Source organism: Trachurus trachurus (assembly GCF_905171665.1).
Source record: "Trachurus trachurus genome assembly, chromosome: 3".
Classification (NCBI taxonomy): Eukaryota; Metazoa; Chordata; class Actinopteri; order Carangiformes; family Carangidae; genus Trachurus; species Trachurus trachurus.
The window spans coordinates 15,535,494-15,556,013 of record NC_139893.1 but is presented as its reverse complement, the minus strand read 5'-3'; the positions used below and the strand labels follow the sequence as shown (position 1 = coordinate 15,556,013).

The 20,520-nt window shown below is 44.1% G+C and overlaps 1 protein-coding gene across 3 annotated transcripts; it reads right to left on the bottom strand.

Annotated features, from left to right (window-relative positions):
- Nucleotides 1–251: 251 nt before the first annotated feature.
- ahctf1 (AT hook containing transcription factor 1) lies at nucleotides 252–20,520 on the bottom strand. Of its 3 annotated transcripts, none has more exons than XM_084000060.1 (40): nucleotides 20,320–20,520; nucleotides 17,397–17,523; nucleotides 16,850–17,000; nucleotides 16,518–16,620; nucleotides 16,225–16,405; nucleotides 15,832–16,039; nucleotides 15,625–15,741; nucleotides 15,444–15,528; nucleotides 15,157–15,307; nucleotides 14,726–14,858; nucleotides 14,413–14,594; nucleotides 14,125–14,186; nucleotides 13,724–13,852; nucleotides 13,490–13,580; nucleotides 13,253–13,342; nucleotides 12,742–12,882; nucleotides 12,491–12,595; nucleotides 12,133–12,229; nucleotides 11,743–11,866; nucleotides 11,560–11,616; nucleotides 11,223–11,369; nucleotides 10,808–10,998; nucleotides 10,503–10,647; nucleotides 10,272–10,403; nucleotides 9,970–10,117; nucleotides 9,721–9,871; nucleotides 9,522–9,617; nucleotides 9,149–9,293; nucleotides 8,772–8,987; nucleotides 7,881–8,574; nucleotides 7,555–7,734; nucleotides 7,196–7,304; nucleotides 6,970–7,091; nucleotides 6,545–6,870; nucleotides 3,497–5,692; nucleotides 3,036–3,309; nucleotides 2,754–2,897; nucleotides 2,581–2,666; nucleotides 2,152–2,237; nucleotides 252–1,332 (listed from the first exon to the last, which is right to left on the bottom strand). In XM_084000060.1, the coding sequence occupies exons 2-40, from the start codon at nucleotides 17,515–17,517 to the stop codon at nucleotides 1,134–1,136; spliced, it is 8,115 nt and encodes a 2,704-aa protein (XP_083856186.1). In that variant the 5' UTR covers nucleotides 17,518–17,523; nucleotides 20,320–20,520; the 3' UTR covers nucleotides 252–1,133. The 3 variants fall into 3 exon arrangements, with proteins under 3 accessions (XP_083856186.1, XP_083856187.1, XP_083856188.1); XM_084000061.1 differs by having other exon boundaries at nucleotides 2,754–2,894; XM_084000062.1 differs by having other exon boundaries at nucleotides 3,036–3,279.

Here is a 20,520-nt window from a genome sequence, read left to right as displayed (position 1 = left end):
AGGTTTGAGTTTGATGAACGTCATGTGTCTAAGGCACCAACAAGATGAAGTCTCGGCTCTTTGTGAAGGATAATTTGAGGCTGAGACAGACATTAGGAAGAGGGCTCTGTGAGATTCACTCTGCCCAAACACCAAAGAAGCTGAATTGAGACAATCACCCAAACACCAGAGGTGGAGGTATTCAAGCTTTGCCATATTTATCAAAGAGCAGTCATCAAAAATAAGACATTCTACATACATTCATCAGAAAATAGCCTATGTGTTAGATGGTGGTTGCCATAAATTTAATCAAACAAGCCTATTAACATGTCCCAAAACAAGTTTAACAACTTCAAACCGCTGTGCAAGTGTTTTCCCCCCTCTTTTACAATATTTAACATCCCATGACATACAAAAACAGTCCGTGTCTTTCACAGAAAATCTCCCAAATCAACCGAAACTATTGAGACTATTGAGACAGGCAATCTGATTAGGTGATCAAATGCATTTGAAACACTCAAAACTTCAAAATGAACATAATTCTTTAGGATTTATTTATTAATTTTATTTGGAACATAGCAAAAGACTATATACAAATTTAGCAGTAGAAATCTTTTGTCTCCACTGGCTTGGTTGCCTTTCTTCTTAAATAGAAAAAACAGCAGGCCTTGAAATCTTAAAAGTAAACAACAACGACAAAAAAACAAAACAAAAAAACAAAAAAAATTAATAAAATTGAATGTAAATAAAACCTCTTCATCGGAGGCGAGTTCAGTTCAGTCTCTCTGGTTTTAGTATCAAGAGCTTCTAAAAACCCACACTGATTGTTTGCCCTTGTGCCATTCTGTGCCCAGAGAATTAAACCGATTACGAGGAGCGTCACAAAATGGCCACAAATACAATATCAAGAGTAATCAAGTTAGGGTGAGCGGGACATGTAAACTCCAAAAATATAGTCCTCATTGCTTTTATTTTATTATCCTACAGGGAAGTCCATGTACAAAGACAGATGCAGCGCTTTGAGGCATTTGAGGAAACAGATCCGTGGTGAGTTTAGGCATACACCTTTATTTGACAGCTCTTAACTGAGGCGGTTCAAACCCTCGAGGGCGGCTGTCTGAGGTTTTCTGGTCAGAACCAATCACAGACCTCCTTTATAGTTTCTTCCTCCGGGTGACGGGTTTTGTGAAAACTGTGTCCATTATGCGCTTGCGTCTGAGGCTCATGCCCGAGGCCGGGACGTCTCCGTCTTTAGTTCTCTTCTGTGTCCGTGGTTGTGGGTCAGCCGGGCTGGGCAGAGGGGAGATCAGGTCCACCTCTGCTATGGGAGGCGGCTCAGGAACGCCTTTAGATCTGAGGACGGGGAAAGAAGAAAAAAAGGTTTGAAGGAAAAAGATCTTAAACAGCATGAGGGAGCGTAACTGTGAATGCGAAAAGAAACTAGAAAAAGATAGCATTTCCTGCAGAAAATGCGTATGAATACTGAAAGCAGCTGAACGCTATTGCTGAAGCAATGCTGAATGAGCTGAAGAAATTGTTGAATCAATGCTAAATTAGCTGAAGAAACTGCTAAAGCAATGTTGAAAAAGGCTAATGCTAAAGCTGAAACACATAACTTGTAGTCTAAGATGAATGCCCTTTTAAAGGTAAAAAGCAGTAGAAATGCTAAAGGGAGAAGAAAACATTGAAATCCTGCATGTTTAAGTGTGACAGTTGAATAGTTGAAATCTGCAGCTAACCTGACAGGAAGGAAAACTGATGAACCAGCGCTAACATAGCTGAAGCAATGGCTGAGAATAAATTAAAAAGATGTAAGATTTTGTATGAAATGGCTGGAAATTACTTGAATTGTTGAGGAGGTTGATGAATAAATGAATGACACGAAAAGTTTGAAAAATTCCTGAATCAAAAAAAAAGTTAATGCCTACTGAAATACATTGTAAACTGACAGCAGAAGAACATTGTTGAAGCATGTAGATTGAGCATTAGGAGTAAAATTAGAACATGTAAACAGCAGGTTTAATGGTGTGAAATGGTTGAGAAGAGCCTCAGTAGTTTAGGGTAAGTGTTTTAGAAAACACTGAAACCCAAATTGTGGTTGAGAAAAATTGGGTAATCTCATTTAAAATGTCAAACTAAAATTCTGGGTAGCGGCTTCAGTGTGGGTCTTACTTGGCTGTTCGTTTGCCTGTTTTCTTCGTTTTAGAAACACCTGCTGCTTTCTCCTCCTCCACATGATCATCTGACGCAACATCATCCTGGAAAAAAGGAAAAGGTGAAATCAAAACGTGTAAAGAAGATCTCACAGTTAATATTTCTCCCTCATAACCCCTGTGTTTATTTAAATAAAGCTATAAACCCCAAGATATGGCCACTGTCAGATCCAGATGCACGAGCAGCTGGAAACAAGGTCATTTGAAAAATGACACTACTTTGCATAGAGTTTAACAGTATTGACACACAGGTTGTAGTTTCAATATACATGTTTGAGTAAGAATTAGTTAAACTGAACCTCCAGGATTTATGTTTGAAGAACTGACACACCGACTCGTTACGTTCTGGTTGAAAACACATCCACAGGTGTTAACCTCCGACACTCACCTGAGGAGCAGCATCTTTGACTCGTTTGCTCCGTGTGACCCGCACCACAGACTCTTCACTCGGACCAGGAGACTCTCCTCTACGGCCTGAGGACACACAACACAACATGTGGTTAAAGTCATCAAGGACAAAATGGACAGCTGGACAGATGTGCAAGGGGAAACTGTGCTCACCTCTTGTTCTCCTCCTTGCAGGGGAGTAAATGAACGAAAGCTCGCCTGGACTGGACTCGTCCTCATCGGGTTCAGGGACGTGCTCGCTTGACGACTTCGTACTCCTCTTGCTGGTTCTCACCACTTTTGAGATAACTACTCCTCCTGTAAATTTAACAAAGAGATGACACCGGAGCATATCTACACCAATACTTTCTGAATTCTTTACCACGCATAAGACCTCTTCTACTTTTATTGATTATTCTTATCAAACACATTTCGGTATTCAGGCTCTGTACACACCTTCCTGTTTCTCCTCCTCATCCTTGAGCCTCTTGATGAGGGCGTCAGCGACGGGGGTTTCAGAGTCCACCTCCAACGGAGAGTCCAGTAAGGGGAGGTCCTCCTCCGGGTGGTTCCAGAGTTTGCTCCTGGTTGGTCGCCGGGAGTTGGTGTGACTAGTGTTGCTGTTGAGTTCAGACTCCAGAAGATCTTCGCTTTCTTTTATGTTTTCTGCAATCGTCTCTCGTTTTGTCTTTTTTGCACTCTGGGGAAGTGACACAGGAACCAGTTTCACCTAGAGTATTAAATGTTTTCAATGATCAGCGATGGATGGATGACACATGCATGATAATCACTGGTAGAAATTAAAACTGTTTAATGAAGAAAAGCTAAAAGCAAAAATATGAAAATGTGGATGATTTGCTGAGTTTTAAAATAAAATGTTTTGATATCTACCACATCAATTTAAAAAAAATCCTTACTTGTGGATAAACATTCAGGGTGATCCGGTTGGACTGCCGGGTTGTCCTGCCAGGGCTGCGATCTACCGCTGGTCTGTCCTCTTCCTCCTCCAGCAGCGTCGACTGCGTCTTTCTAGAGCTGCGTTTGACCGGAGGAGCGGAGACTTCTTCTTCCTGCTCCTTCTCCTCTTCCACGATCTCTAATGTCGTCGTCTCCACCTCGCTGCTGCTCAATATCCTTCGGCTGGACCTCCTCGGGGTGCTCACCTGAGGGGTCCTGCGTTTGGCTGGTGTGGAAGTCCTGGAGCTTGCTCGTCGACCAGCTTTTGTATGCGTGACCTCCTCCTCTTCCTCCTGCTCCTCCTCCTCCTCCTCCTGCTCACTGACAGTGCGGGTCCTCCGGCTCGTCCTCGTTGCAGTGGCCTTCTGGGAAGCCCGTCGTCTGGCAGGAGAGGAGGCCTTGGTATCGTTATCTGCGGCCTCCTCCTCCTCCTCCTCTTCGACCTCTTCTTTGGGAGGCTCTAGCGGAGCTTTGCGGGTACTTCTTCGTGGCGTGCTGGCTCTTACGTTGACTTCTTTGTTCTGTTTGCTTTTTCTGGGCGTACGTCGGGACGAGGCAGGGACTTCCAGAGCGCTCGTCTCCGCCTCGTCTACTTGCGCGTCCTGCTCCGGCTCGTCCGTCTCCTCCGGGAGAGGAGAGATGAAAGTGACAGTTCTCCTCGATCTTGTGGTCCTCCGTGTTGGTGTGGAAGGAGCCTTCTTCCTCCGAGAGGTGGGAGTCTCTGGCACGGGCGGTTCCTCTGGTTTGTTATTTGAGCTCACGTCCTGCTGCATAGGTTCCTCTTCAACTTCATCCTTCCTCGGTCTTCCTCTAGTCCGTCTTTTAGTTTCCTTCTCTTTTGTAATTTCTTCTGTGATATTATCTTGTTCTGTTTCTGCTAAGACTGTCTGCTCCTGCGGCTCCTCCTCCTCAGCAGGCACCGGCTCCACAGCCTCTGGACTGGGTACCACTTCTAGACTAGGTACAACATCTGGATCAGGTACAACCTCTGGACTGGGTACCACTTCTAGACTAGGTACAACATCTGGATCGGGTACAACCTCTGGACTGGGAGCAGCATCTGTGTCTATATTAACAGGCTGATTCTCTTCGGGCTCTACCTGGTCCTCAGCAGGCGTTGGTTTAGTCTCCTCCTCCCCCGTCTCTTCATCAGCAGCATCTTTCATTGTAACAACATCTTCATCATCCACCGCTGCTGGGAGTTCATCAGCAGCAGCATCTTTCATTGACACATCTTCATCCACAGCTGCTGGAAGTTCGTCATCAGCAGCATCTTTCATCGACACAACATCTTCATCATCTACCACTGCTGGGAGTTCATCAGCAGCATCTTTCGCTGTTACAACATCATCATCCACCGCTGCTGGGAGTTCGTCATCAGCAGCATCTTTCATCGACACAACATCATCATCCACCGCTGCTGGGAGTTCATCAGCAGCATCTTTCGCTGCTACAACTTCTTCATCATCCACCGCTGCTGGAAGTTCGTCATCAGCAGCATCTTTCTTTGCTATAACATCTTCATCATCCACCGCTGCTGGGAGTTCTTCCACTGGAGCTGGTGCTGGAGGAGCTTCAGGTTCGTGATCTTCGGGCAGCATTACAAACTCACTTTCCTGGCTTGTCTCAGTGCTTTCAGTGAGTTGGTCGGTTTGGAATTGGACAGGTTCTGCTTCGGTCAGTCCATCTAGCTCGATACCATCCAAGGTGTCCATCTCTTTCCCCTGGAGAGGAGCTTCCTGTTCGTCTGTGCCCAACAGAATAACCTCAGGTTTGGCCACAGGCTCCTCACCGGCCTCCTCGACCAGAGACTGGGTGGAGAGACCGGAGGACTGCAGGTCATTCTCCATCGGCAGCGTGTCTGCGTCTTTATCCAGGTCCTCGTCCATGTCCAGCATCAGAGAGAAGCTGCTCTGACTTTCGGTCCGCGGGTCGTCTGGCACGACCATCTGCTGGATGTCGGGAAGACACAGCTGAGCGCTGTCCACCAGGCCGTGTTGCCCCTCCACGAGCTCCAGAGGCACCAGGAGAGTGGTCGAGGGTTTGAGCTCCATGTATGATGATCCTTGATCTTCGTTCTCTTCTGCCTCCATCCCTCCTTCATCGGCCCCGAGCCTGACCATCACCACCTCGCCCTCCATGTCCTCCTCCACCATCTATGAGGAAACACACACGGCAAGGTTATTGTTGATATCAATTTCTCAGATTAACTGAAATTGATTCCAGCACCTTTAAGGAAAGGATTTACAATTCATCAATTAATCAGACAATATTTGGCTTTATTACTTAAAGGGATAGTTCAACATTTTGACAAATTGGCCTATTGCCATAATCCCTATAGTCATAGGGGTAGGTTCATTACCTTTAATTGTCGGTGCATGTTGTTTTGATATCTGCGGGGCAGAGACGTGAGCTGCTTAGCTAATGCAACCAAGGTACACGGTACTTTCGCTTGTCCCTCAAAACTCATCAAATACACAATCCAACAACTGCACAACGCTCTGGTGGACAAGTTGTGACCTGCACATTCACCACGCTATGAAATGATAATGTAACATTACGAGACAAGAGTTGTTTTCGAGGCAAATTAATATCTGGAACTACTTTCCAGACATGGCTGCTGGGCGTCAAAAACGCAAGTAGTTCTGAGTATTTACTTCATATGTCATAATGCTGCATAATTATACTTGGTTATTTAATAGCGTGGTGAATGTGCAGGTCACAACTTCTCCATGAGAGTGTTTTGGAGTTGTTGGATTGTGTATTTGATGAGTTTGATGAAGGTGAACGTACTGTGTGCCTCTGTTGTGTTAGCTGAGCAGCTCACGTCTCTGCCCAGTCAATCTAACAGCTTGCACTGAAAATTAAAGGCGATGAACCTACCCCTAAAACAATAGGGATTATGGCAATAGGCCAATTTACCAAAAATGTTGAACTATTGCTTTAAAGATAAATTATCATCTGTCGCAGATTCTGTCATCTCATCATCTCGTTCTGTGTCCGTTTACCTTCATTTCAGGCCCCGGTGTGAGCAGAGAGAACGCAGCAGCCTCCTGCTCCGACAGACTGGGCAGGAAATGTGTGTGTCCTTGTTGTACGAAGACGGAGCTGGGCTGGAGGGGGGGCAACCGCCCGTTGCCCTGCACCTCCTCAATGATCTCCACCTCGCTGCCAGAGTCCTCCTCCTCTTCCTCCTCGGCTTGATCAGACCCCTCCTCCTCGTCCTCATCCTCCTCCTCGTCCTCCTCGTCATCTTCTTCTTCTTCCTCCTCCTCCTCTTCCTCCTCAGACTCAGCACTAGACAGCTCTTCACTATCGTTTACGCTCACAACAGCTACGGGATTTAAAAAAAGCAGAAAAGTAGAGGTATGTGAGAAACCACACAGTAACATTAGCAGCATCAGCGTCGTTACGTATGTGTATACAATCTTACAGTGGGAGTCTGTGCCAGTCGGTTCGGATGACGTAACAGAGGCGTTCGACTTCTGGCTGGTAAAAGCAGGGGGGGCTTCAGCAGCTGCCGGCTCCTGCTCTTCAACCTCGCCTAGTGATTCACTGAGAGAAAGGAGGGTGATGGCTATTTGTAGCTTCGTATTTCCACAAACAAAACAGCATTTGAAAACAAACCATTGTAGTCACAGAAAAAAAAAAGTACATACCTGTTGTACGACGTCTGTGCCGCCTGTGATGCATTGTGGATTCCTGAGCGGGTGAGCGGAGGAGACAGATCGCCGCCAAACAGATGTCGCTGCACAAACTCTGTCAGATCTGATGGCAAACAGCGCAAAAACAAACTACTATCTTTTTTCACACCTAACAGCAACAAAACCACCACTGCTGCTATACAAATGTCAACCAAACCACTAACAACAGGATGTAAATTCAAATGACAGGACAGGAAACTCTCAGCTTCTTTGTTTTCTTAATCTGTCTGTGTGTGTAATAACCATCCTGTCTAATAGGAGGTGGGTATTAGAACATTTCACACTGTACATGCATCATTTATTGGAAAACGGACCTGTTGATTGTTCCAGCTCGTCCTCGAGTTCGTTTGTGGGTTCAGTGGCTGCAGATGGTTTCAGATGCTCGGTTAACTCTGTGGCCTCCGGCTGGACGTCCTGGTCAGTGGCTTCTGCTGGTTGATCGTCCGATTCGACCTCTGGTCCAAAATCTATGCTCTCAGTTACCTGGTTACAAACTAGTGACATATAAATTATGTCAACAGGTGTTTTGGTGAAGGGGTAGCAAGACATGTTACAATTTCTACAATTTGAAACAAGCTGCCTTACATTGAAAGTAATAGAAAAATAAGTTGGAGCAAATTGTGCAAATGAATTACAGTACCTTGACTGTCGCTTGGTATCTCCTCATGGTCAAGAGTTCCAGCATCTTCTTGTTTGCTACTTGACTCAGCATCCTCATTTTCATCCTCGTTTTCTGACTGGAAATCTTCGTCACTTTTAGCCTCATGTTGAAGTGCAATCTCGACCATGTTTTCAATTGCTTCATCTTCCTCCGTCTCCTCTTTTTCCTCCTCTATAATCTCTGTTGTAAGGACTGAGGTTTGCTCAGTGGTTGGGGAGAGCTTTTCCTCTGGTTCCTCCGTTTCCACTTGGGGTTTGATGTTCAGTGTCACTACCTCCTCGTCGGTCTCTGTAGCCATGTGCGCCTCTTCTTCTTCTTCTTCTTCATCTTCTTCTGCCAATAGAGGTGCGTCATAGTACTCCAGGGTGGTGTCAGTTGAGCGGACAGGTGTGTTGTGACTGGTGTCGAAACTCAGGGCGAGTCGTGTTTGCGTTGCATCCGATGGTCCCATGTCTGCAGCGACTTCATGAACGGAGGACGACTCACTTTCGGAGCACCTCAGCTCTGGTGAAGGAATACCTCCCTCGGGGGGCAAGAACTTTACGTGAGGTTGCTCCTGTTCCTCCTCTCCATCCTCTTCCTCCTCAGCAGGCTGTGAGGACCAGGTTTTACCCGTTGCCTTGGACAGCGTGGAGCCTCTGGTCAGCAAGCTGATCTCACTGTCTGCTGCCACCTAGAGAGAAAGACAAGTCCACAAAGGATTGGAAGACATTTTATTATAAAGAGAAAACCCAAACCCACCAGCAAGAAGGACAAAGAGAATGTGAAAAGAAAACATGTGCTAATATAGACCAACATAATAACACCTCAAAAGTGATATAACCTAATTTCTCAATGCACAACAACCAGACAGTAACAGCTTGGTCTTACCCCATTGGTCCATCGGATTCCCTTCTCTGGTTCAGGTGATTCTGTCTCTCCGATGAAGGTGATGCGGCTCTCTTTGCTGCGGAGCGGGGGGGTGATGGAGCGTCCTGGAGATGCAGAAGGCGTGGCGACAGGTGTGGGCCGCAGGCTGCTGCGAAGGATGGACTGGGGCGTGAAGGCTGAGAACACCGGGCCAGAGGCAGCTAGCGCCCGAGCTCGCTGAGAGGACAAAACCCAAAATAATGATCTTTAACTAAACAATTAAGGAAACTAACCAGATACAAACAATATTTATTTATATCAATTATGATTAAATGTTTGTTGCATACAATCTTTTTTGAGTACTTGAAAGCAAAAATACAACACAGTGGTCTACACACCTTGACGACCTGTGGGGTCTGCAGCAGGCTGAGTTCAGGCGCTTTGCTGATGCTCTTTGGAGAAACCCAGGAGCTGGGATGTCTGGGGGGGCTGAGAAGAGACTGAGGGCTCTGACAGGAGGGGTGGACCACCAAGTCCATCAGCCTGGGCGACATTAAAGAGGAAGAAATGAACAACAACTACCAAGCTTTCTGTTGTAAAAAGAAATGACCCCTGATTATATGACATCAGAGACTGGTTATAGTAAATCTGTTGATACTTAAACCAGTCATTAAACTGTACTGTACCAAGTTATATAGTTATAGATAAGGTTTATGTTGAAATAAAAGTGTATGGTATGTTTCACTTTCACTGCAGCTCTGATGAAAGTACCTTGATTTCCGTTTGGAGGTCATGGTGATGGGAGTTCCCAGAAAGGGATCAGGGTGAATTGAAGAGGAGGGGCTCTGAATGTCAGCTGCCCTGGGACTGGAAGAGACAGGTTTAAAAAGGGTTAGAGAACAATAAACAAAAACAGAATAATAAAAAAAATGATTACAGTCAAGGGGTGATTTTGGTTTTTTATGCTCACGTCTTGGCTGGAGAAGATTGTGGCGTTGCTCCTTTGCCTAACCAAACCTCCTCAATCTTGGTCAGGACATTGTTGATGAATCCAGCCCGGGACATCACCTTCTCACTGGCAGAGCGCTTAGTGATGGTCGAGAGGGGCTGTGGCCGAATGACTGCAACACAGCGGTTTGGGACGTTTCTGTTAACACTTTTCCCATTGTGAAAGTAAATTACACTGAATGGATTAAACTCAGGTGCAGCTCTTCCCTACCTTCTTTGTGGATGGTGTAGGGGTGTTGGTAGGGCTTTGCTCTCTCCATCGCCAGTTTCCTCTGCACTCTGGGCAGAACCTTGCCATATTGATCCAATATAGAGTTCCTGGTGTTGGACCGTTCTTTGAGCTTTGGGTCTCGCTCGTTCTAGTCACAAAGATAAGTCACAATGATTACTAGTCTTATGGGATTTGAGCATCTTCTCTCTATATGAATAGATGGTCAGAAAATTCTGAACACCTAAATAGATGCCACACATATATTATACAAAGATAATACTGTATGTGTGTGTCAAACATACCACCAGATGCATTTTGAGGCTGTGGTTGAGCTGCAGAGCAGGTATGTAGTTGGCCTGCTGAAGGTAATGAACCATGAGTAGTTCTCTGTTCGGGAGGCCTCCTCTGCCCTGGAGGAACTTCTCCAAACATTCCTGAAACACAAATGCAAGATCCATTTAAGAACTGACTTTATATATAATCCAAAGACACAAAAAGAGATAAATGACGACTTTAAATCATCTCTTTCCAACCTGTTCAGCTAGACCGAGGGGCAGTTTGAGCAGCTCCTTGATCAGGCCCAGCTCCTGGCAGCTCTCGTACAAGAAGCCCAGCAGCTCACTCATATTGAGGCGATTAGAGTGCTGCCGCAGTAAGGACCACGCATCTATGAGACACCTGGAAAAGTGGCAAACTGGCTGGTTAATAAAAGGTTAAGTTAAAACATGTGAAAGACTGGAACTGCACATCATGTTCCCTGGAATAAAAGGTTTTACGGTTTCAAAACTGTTTAAAGTTTTACTGAGCATCTGTCAAGATCCTTGCCCTTTGCTTTTACCTGTTCTGTAGCAGCACAGACAGGCAGAGTTTCGCCTGGGAGGTGGAGGAAATTAGGGGCTTCGCGATGTGGAAATATCGCAGAGCCACCGAGTGCTGGTCCTGGCACATGAGAGCTTGGAGGACGCGCTCGTGCTGCCACTCAAACTGACACTGAGAGGCGGCTGGATGCAGCAGCAGCTCAAATGCACGCTGATGAAGACAAAGAAGAAATGTTAATAAGAGCTCAAATATTAGTGAAGGATCTAAACTACAGTAGTTTAGAAAGATCAATAATATTTTCACTGTAAATGTTGACAGTAACATGAGCATACTGGTGTTCTTTTAATCAGAACAAAGCTCTTTTGTCTTGCACAAGCCCAAAATGACACCTCGGGAAAATAAACTGTCATTCAAATGGGTAAATCAGTGCGAACCTGATGGTCATGATGGTCCAGCAGCCAGAGGCCTTGTACTAGTTTCACCAGTCCAACAGGAATGGCGAAAGCTGGGGGGAAAGACTCCACTGATGCTCCATCCTTGTTGGGGAAGGAGTACATGACATCCAGCAACAGGTAAATCACCTGAGACAACAGGTCAAGGCTTATACAAACAGAAGGCTGACCGTTTCAAACTTTATATCACAAGATAAATCACATTCAATCTTGACTGTGGAGCAACACGATGCGAAACACAATGTGGTGTAGAATATTGTAAACGGCAACGGCTGACATTGCTATAAGTTTGGGAGTGTTACTACATCATGAAGGATACAATTGCATGTTTGGCAGCTTCGTCAATACTGTCCAGTAGGTAAATGTCCAACAAGGCCTGTGGATCAAAGACACAAACACACGGCTCTTTATGACATGACAACAGATATAGTCTGAGTAGAGCATTAACTGGTCCATTCAAATCAGTAAAATTTAATTTATATTACATATTTCAAATTCTTACATGCAATGTTGGTGGTGGATACTGCCCCGTTCCACCCTCGTCCCTTTTCCATAGGTTGGTCAAGCGTTCGCCACACTGGCCAACCAAACCGTCGATCATCAGGCAGTCTGCACACCACTTGCCCCTGAGAAGACGACAGGAGAGTGTCAGCATTAGATCGCAGAAACCCCAAACTGCAATTCAAGAACCCTCAGTAGATTATGAGCACATTAAAATTGCTTCATTGTAACTAATTTTTAGGGAAAACTGAGTCAACTGAGATGGGCATTTGTCACTGAATCATTTTACAGACTCCTCCACCGATTAAACAGTAATTAAGTCAATATGAAAGGCTTGGATAGCTGCAACCCTAGACTTGGGACAGATGTCAGTTTAGCAAAGACTACTCACTTCGCTAGCCTGGTGAGGTCCTCTCTGCGCATAGTGTAGTAGTTGCTGATGACTGAGTGGGTGTAGACAGGCCTGGAGATCTGGAGAGCATCGTCATCTGGTGAGCACAAGAAGAAAAACTACAACTCAATACAGAGATAGCCACAAGTTTTGCCCACACCTTGATTTAGAAACATTCCTCCCTTCTGCAGTGCATTATCTTTCCAGTTTCATAATATGTAATGTCATCTGATATGTGTTACTGTAATATTAAACCTGCTGTGAGCTTGTTTTTTGTCTCACAGAGAATGATTTCTGCTGCTACGGTTCCTACTGAAAGATTTCCATGACAATTTTGTTTGTGCAAGCACGACTTTACCTGAGCCCTCAGGCAGTAAGCCGGTACGACAGAACCAGAGGACCACCTGAGCATACTTGGAGATCAGACTGGAAACCAAGTTCTTGTTTATCAGTCCCACCAGACCTGCACAACAGAGCATGAGCATAACTTTTCAGAAAGAAAAAAATGGTTCAAACAACATAGGGTAACTGTGCTGGCTGATCTTGTTTGCCAGTATCACAGGAAAATGTAACACTTGTGATGTGAATGTATCTCTGTGGACACAGCACCTTTTTGTGTGAGCTCCTGAGCTTCACTGAGGAGACAGTGGAAGATGGTACTGAGGTTACCCAGCAGCCGCTGGCTGTGCTGCAAGAGCTGCAAGGTCTGAGGGTCTGTGAAGTTTGATGAGCTGTCAAACAGCGGCGCACCTACAAGACAGATACACACAAAATAGATCCACATTGAAAAAAGCTTCCAAACAGCATAGAAACTGTGTGCTCCCTAACAATAATCTAAATCGTGAATAATTTACATAATCAAAAAAGCAGAAAAGCAAACAAGGATAAATAAAACATAGTCTGAACAGTAAATTTACCTTACAAACATATTGTACAAACCTCTGATTTAATCAATTCAAACTTATTTGGAGTGGTCAATATTAAGTGCCATTTTTAACTCATAAAATTCATATTACTTTACTATAAACAAATTAATTTGACCAAAATCAAGAAACAAAAAACTCTCCTGCCTAACCAATATTCTATTATACTTCATAGTTAAGAAAAAGATTAAACATACAGATGCCATCAAGTTCATCCTTCGTCTGGATTACTTTGTTCCAGGCCCAATCCAGGATGTAGCGCAGGTTCAGTGCAGAGCCTGGTTGTTCTGTTGGAGAGTAACAGAATTTGAACAGAACTAAAGGTGACTGCAGGTTTGGTGATAAAGATAAATGTAGCGCTATTAATAAATCACTTTATATAATCACAGTTTTCGTATTTTTTCATGTGAGAAAGTAACTTCTAGACTTCTCACCCTCTGCAGTCCACTGCTTGATACAGCCAGTGATCAGTCCTAATGAGCTGGTCTCCACTGCTGTGGACAAGATGGCATCCAGCTGTTCCTCCTGATGGGGAAAAGCAATATGTAAAAAAAGAAATCTTATTTAATTGTGTTTATTATATTGTATAATGTATAAATCTGAAAAAAAGGAGGGAATAAAAAAGCATCAAGAAGAGGTTTGAACAGGTGTCAGTCAGGGGTGTATACCTGAGAGAGGCTGGAGGCCTGGGTGTCAGCCAGGCGAGATGAGAGTAGGCCAGACATGAGGCAGCGAGAGTAGCTAGCGGAGATGATGTCACTGGAACAAGGAGCAGCTTTCTTCAAAAAGCTCAGGGTCTGGATTTAATGACAGTGGTGGGGTGTAAAAGAAAAATCAAAACAACCGTACAGAATTCAACGTGAGACTAAATGGTAAATATAGTGCCGCCATACTGATAAGCATCATATCACAGACACACAAGTAAAAGACCAGATCCAGATACAGTCATACTTTAAAATGTGTGTACACAGTCACATGTCCACTTCTTACACCTAACTTTTGGATTAAATGCCCAAAAATAATTTAAGTTAATGTTGCCATCACAGGAAAATGAACACATGAAACTTGCCTCTTTCTGATACCCAGAGCAGGTTAAGTGCACAATTCCAGAGTTGAGCAAGCAGGTAGCATCTGTAACATAAAAGGGTCCATCAACCTTTTGCAATAATTCATACTTGAACTAGAAGTCCAGGCAGGTCTGTGCAAGCACATGTTTGAGTAATACAATGAAGGAACAGAACGGCACAAAGCCTGGAAAGAAAAGACCAGGGAGATAATTCTACATCTTAATATGCATCAATCATCTCTCAACAGAAACTTAAATCAGCATGAGGGCACATAGTATCTCCACACTTACCAAAGTTGTATGTGGTGGGGTTAAAGTATTGTTCTGGTGGGGGGCAGGTGAAGGGCAGACCCCTGCTCAGGCTGCGGTCGTGAACCACCACGTCCAGTAGAGGATGTGGAGACACCATCTGCACCACTGGGTCCAGAGACCAAACTGCCAGGTACGGACAGTTTTGCAGGGACTCCCCCATTCTGAAAACAACACACAAGTAAACTTAGAAACCACTGAAACCGAACGGATGGACAACATAGATACTTTTCATTATAAATTCAATTATTATACATATATTTTTTAATGTGTGAACAATAATATTCTTGTGTACCTTAAAGAATCTGGCATTTGTGCATGGTACCAACGGTTGATGTCAAACACCCCAATGTAGGTCGATGGGTTTCCCTGTCCATAAGCTTTGACCTGCCAGCTGAAGATTGAAACACTGGTATCTGGAGATGCCACTGAAAATGGGAAGAGGAGTGGATGATGTGATTAAGAAAATAAAAGCCATGTAAGAAAAAAAAAAAAAAAAAAGAGTGCAAGCAGACGCAGTATAGGAAAAGGCAAAACGTGACTGTTCACTATTATTCAATAGCTCTAACCAGCACAGGCAATGGTAAAGTAGCTCTAAGGGGCCTTTTCAGCACAATGACGACACTAAAAATGTTGAAGCACAAAGCATTCACATTTGAATAAAGGCTGGGAACCTGCACTGACTACTCCTATTATCTCCACAGGTAGTCTCAGGAGGAGGCTAACCTTCGTTCATGCTGTCGTCCCTGTCAGGATGGGGTCTGAACTTCTCGATGGTCTGGCAACCGAGCAGGCGGGTGTTGGTGGTCTGAGCCCTGAATGAGAAAGCTGTGCCACTCAGCTCCTGGCTGTAACGTTCCTCACAGTACTCCAGACCCTAAGAGACCGAAAAGAAAACAGGGATGAGAATAAATCAAGGTACCGTTTATTTGCAGGGGCTGAAAGGGGACCATCATTGTAAAGGATTTCTTCATCCAAGAAAACTTTGCTCTAACATTTTACACACTAAATACCTCATAGAGGATCTTCCCAGAAGACAAACATTTTCTTTCACTGAAGGCCATCTGAAGCAGACGCAGGCTGACGGTATCTCCCTCGCTGCATGAGAGTGAGAGGAAAAATAAGACCGTGGGATTCCAAGAGGAAAAAACAAAAACAATTGACTTGACAGTACTTGTTATATGTAAGACTTACAGGTCCTGAGAAGACTGGACAGCCCAGAGGTAGCAGCAGTTCCTGGGGTCATTCTCTGGTTCCTGGAAGGTGAAGGCATATACAGCCACCCCGCCACCCTCTAACTGGGAATGGTATCTATGGACGGACATTCACAGTGATATGAAACACAAGAACAATCACTTTTGCAACACAAAGCACGGAGTAGGAGTTAAAACAAAGACTCACTCTTTCTTAAGAGTCTTCATGTTCCACAGCTGTAAGTATCCATCTGAAAATCCCACCGCCAGCTGGTTAGTCCTGGAGATGTACTGCAGAGCCGTCGCTCCAACTCCACTCGGCCCATTCAGTTGGAGACAAAGATGTCTGCCCTCTCGGCTGCTGACTTCTCTGAGCCTGGGGATCTCTGCAGGAGATTTGGTCACTACCTGCAGATCTGGGGGCAGAAAGTAAATTAAAGAAGGAAAACAATTACTAAAAGGGGTGGGCTTGTGTTTTACTGTTTTTCCTCAAACCTTGTTTCCAAAACAAGGAGAAGAAGGATATCCGGGACGGAAGAAAAACACATAGACAAGGTACAAACACCAATATATCCAACCCATCTTGAAATATTATCCTCACCTGAAGCCTCCAGTTCAGTCTGGCTGCAGGACAGGTCATCGAGACAGAGGTCCACAAGAAGAACGTGACCGAGATCCGTGACCACAGCAGCAATACCAAAGAACCAGCGCAAACTCTGGTGGAGGTGCTGTGTCAAAGTGCTTGCTCCGCCATAACTCACTAACGGCTCAACAGCTGTAATCTGGAGGAAGACAGATAGTGTCAACGTTTTGGTACCTTTGGTCAGATATATTTTTGAACACTTATCTTGGTATACTGTGACAGACGCAAGAAGATCTTAGTGCACAACTCACCCTGCCTGGTATCACCACAGCTTTGACCACCCTTGACAGTCCCAAGTCATAGAGACAAAGCACACTGCCCTCCGTTTCCTCCAAGCCAACCAACAGGCCCGACCTAGTAATATTGAACAGTAAAGAAGTTAACTTTTGACATTTCCCCAGCACAGTCATTAACTTATGATAATGTGATAAACAAGTGAAGATAAAGAGATAGATTTAGCAATTGTGCTAAGTCCGGCACATTTACACTAATGCTTAATGCGTCAGTGTTGATGAATGTGCACTGTCCCAATTCAATAAATAAAGAAATGAAATGAAATGAAAAGATAGGGAAACAAACTGACCGCTTGAGCCAGCCAAAGTCCCTGGCAGCAAGAACGCTGGGCGGATGCTCCCCTCCACCACTGAAGCAGTATGCCGACAGTCGCTCTCCTGTCACAGCGTGAACAACCTCAAGATGGGGGCCACAGGCCAGCCAGGCCAGGCCGGTGCGGCCTTCACACACAGAAAAGAAAATGAAAGGTTAAGATGCCGTGATCTGGAGTGAAGGTCATCGCTAATTTGGGTTCAGTTTTTTCCCCCCAATCCCACTGTTCATGAGTCAACAAAACTGAAAAATGAACTGTTAATTTAGCAATGAATGAATCCAGAACATAAAAAGATAAAAAAAACTAACCTAACACTTTTAAGACCAAATTTAAATAAAATGTGTTATACTCTCTACCTGTGGGTTAGGAATAGCTTAGTGTTTATTAATTGTTCTTTATTTTGTTTATAGTATATATATAAAAAGTGGTTGGGGTATGTTGTAATCTTTCAAAAAATCAACCATGGATGGAGGAAAGAAAATATTCATTTGTGGAGATCATTGATCTGTAAAAATAAGCTTACCGACTGTGAACCTCCCATGAAGAACAGAGTCTAGCGTGATCTCATCCTCCCCCAGAGCGTCTACAGTCACTCCTGGGAAAGGCAGCAGGCTGCTGGTCACTTGGGCCGTCAGGTCATGCATTGTTCACTGTATAGACAACAACACATGACATACAAGTGCATTAGTAACAGCAGACGGTCAATTTATCCAGCACTTAAGTTCTCCAAAACTCGTTATAGCAAAAACTGTTGAAATGTAATCTTCCTTTACAAATATTAACCCAAAACAGATACTCCCTCATTCATATAAACACCAGTCAATAAAATCCCAACCTGCGGGACACCCTTCCTGAACCCTTCCGACTCCATAAATCCTCTTCAGGCTTTATCTGCTCAACTGGGTTTTACAGCACAAAAGGGGTCTTTCTCTCAAACCACAGTTGCACCCCCAGTTGTTGGGAAATGTGCCGTCAGCAGTCTTGCTGACAGCTGGGACTACAACCGGGTCTCTGCTTTCTAATCTACAGTCAATCTACACTAACCTACTGCTTACACATCTGTCACCAGATGTTGACTGACAGTAGGTTCTGATAAACTGCTCAAACAAAGCATCTGTAATAGATAATAGATAATAGATAATAGACAATTCAATTAATATTTAGACACGTAGCAACTTTATTACCGTTATATCATTATAGAGTTAAAATCTAAGGTCATTGATCAATTAGTTGACACTGATTATTCAGTTTAAACAATGTTATGAATGGCTTACTTGAAAAAGGAGGTTTTTATACGCACATCATGCTGTAGGCTATTGAGGTGCAGGGCAATCAAAAGTAACGTAGAAAAAGAGAGGGTTGCCCGCACACTCTTACAGGAGGTCACAGTGATTTATTTAGCACAAACGTTTTCGACCATGTGTGGTCTTCATCAGGTCTTCATCACCTCCTGTAAGAGTGTGCGGGCAATCCTCTCTTTTTCTATGAATGGCTTACATTCCATATATTTTCAAACTGACACACACATTCACGTATACTTTAACACCATTTACTAGTTCAAACTCAAAGAATAAGAGGCATCTGACATTTTGTAATGAAATACATTTGCTTATCTGCCATGTCTTTAACACGGTTATCAGTATTTGTATATAGAAAAGGCGCTTTCTAGGCCAATTCGACCTAAAAGGGAATATCAGTCTGAGAAACTAGACACAACACTGCCACCTGTGACCACAGTGGAAAACGACCAGGATTCAAGTGAACTCCCGCGCAACGAGCCTGTCACTGCGCTGCCTGCTGCCACATGCCATGGCATCGGGTGGAAACATGGAGAGATACTGTGACTATTACACAAGAAACAACCTCGATGTTTGCACATTTAAGTATCCCAACACTACAACAATCATAAAGGCAGAGGCAAAACGTTTTTACAAAAGCAAAAACAGATCAATAAAATAGCAGGAGTTACGTTACGTTAGCTTCTTCACCAAATACAAAATCTAGCGCTCACGTTGCGTATATTCAGAGTTTAGCTGTGACAACCAGTAACTCTCATGGCATTAAACAACCCAGATCAACTCGCAAAGGTAATCGTCACGCATACATAAAACCAAATGTCTTAGTTTTATAAATATTTAGGCGTCAATTTAACTGGACAACTGTAGCTCGCTCGTTTACGCTAGCATCTACACAGTGCAAAGATTAGCTTCCCCACCTCCACTTGTTAGCGCTGAGCTAGCGTGACGGGATGTAAACAAACAAATGATCACTGTATATCCCTACGAAGTGTAACGCACCGGGCCTCACATTTAAAATATGTTAATGTTACTCAAAGCGTGAATAAAGGCCGGTGGCCGTTTTACCCGCTCCCATCATCACCACCATCATCAGTTACATTATTAGCGGGCTAACCAGTTAGCTCGCAAGGTCACACGGGATTACAGTTGATCACCGTTAAAAGTTAAAATATATCTAACCTAGATTAAGACGTACGTATATGTTTTTGTGGGGGCGGATAGGGGCGGAAAAAAGTTAATCTGTGTTAGATCTGTTGTTAAATTATGGGGTTGATTTGTGGCACCCCAAATGAACTACGACGCTGGTTAACATTTAACGATACAGCTGTTTAATCATCATCATCATCATCATCGATTAAAATCACTTTTTAACTATGACCTGACACTTTAATACTTTTTAATAATAATACAGAAGTTGGTTATGCCTCTCTCGTGCTGTCCTTTCATTTATTAATTTATGTATAAGTTAACCTTATTAGCTAACTTGATAACCTTTCTTTAACCAATTATCTTTCCTTTTTTTTTAAATGATTGTTTCTGCCTCTCATTTTTTTTAAATATTGCAGTTTCAGACAGCTGAATCTCCCTGCGGGGATAAAATAAAGGTTTCAATCAATCATTCAATGAATCATCAGGAGAACTAGTTGAGAGCAAACCCAGAGCGGCTGACCGGACTAGCCTGATGCACGTTGCTACGTCCGCTAACTTACGTCGGCTGTTGGCGTTCATGTGAATTTAGATCGGCTAAAGAGGCTAATAATTTAGCTGAGCAAATTTAACTTTAATGCAGACACCCAGAAGTGACATTACACCCGTGAGTGTGAACATCTCACTTACGTGCTTCTTGTCGGTAGCGGCGACGAGCCCCCCTGGCTTTGACACGAGTCTGTGAGCTTAGCTAGGTGAAGGTAGTTTGGTGGCTGTAGCCTTTTTTTAGCTACATACAACAAGCTGCAAACGTAACTGTCCGTAGCCTGAGAATATCGTCTTGTAGCTACTGGCAACATCGCCGGGCACTCGTTCTTAGGTCAAGTCAAGTTGTTACTGTGAGCCTGTTGTGTCATTTTAGACAGCACATGGAAGTTTACAGAGCTGGAAAACGTGATGCGACGTACTGCTAGCTGCTGCCGCCGTGAACGACACACTTACCTGTTTCAAGGATGTTGACGGCTGGATCAGAGCCCCAAATGGTTTGTTTTCCTGGATGATTCTCCCGATTCCTTCCTTCATGTGTCATAATCCGCTCCCGTTCAATGTACAACTCATGCGTAAAGTCCTCTGTTACACTTCAGGGGACTGGTGGCTAGCATGAAACGCTGCTGAGTCCAGGCGTCTTCAGCGGATAGCGCC

Coding starts and splice junctions, on each gene's coding strand:
- ahctf1 (XM_084000060.1), bottom strand. CDS start 17,517: ATGCATGACCTGACGGCCCAAGTGACCAGCAGCCTGCTGCCTTTCCCA. Junction 11,370..11,559: donor AAGCTGCCAAACATGCAATT/GTATCCTTCATG, acceptor CTGTTGTCTCAG/GTGATTTACCTGTTGCTGGA. Junction 9,294..9,521: donor ACCTCCAAACGGAAATCAAG/GTACTTTCATCA, acceptor AATGTCGCCCAG/GCTGATGGACTTGGTGGTCC.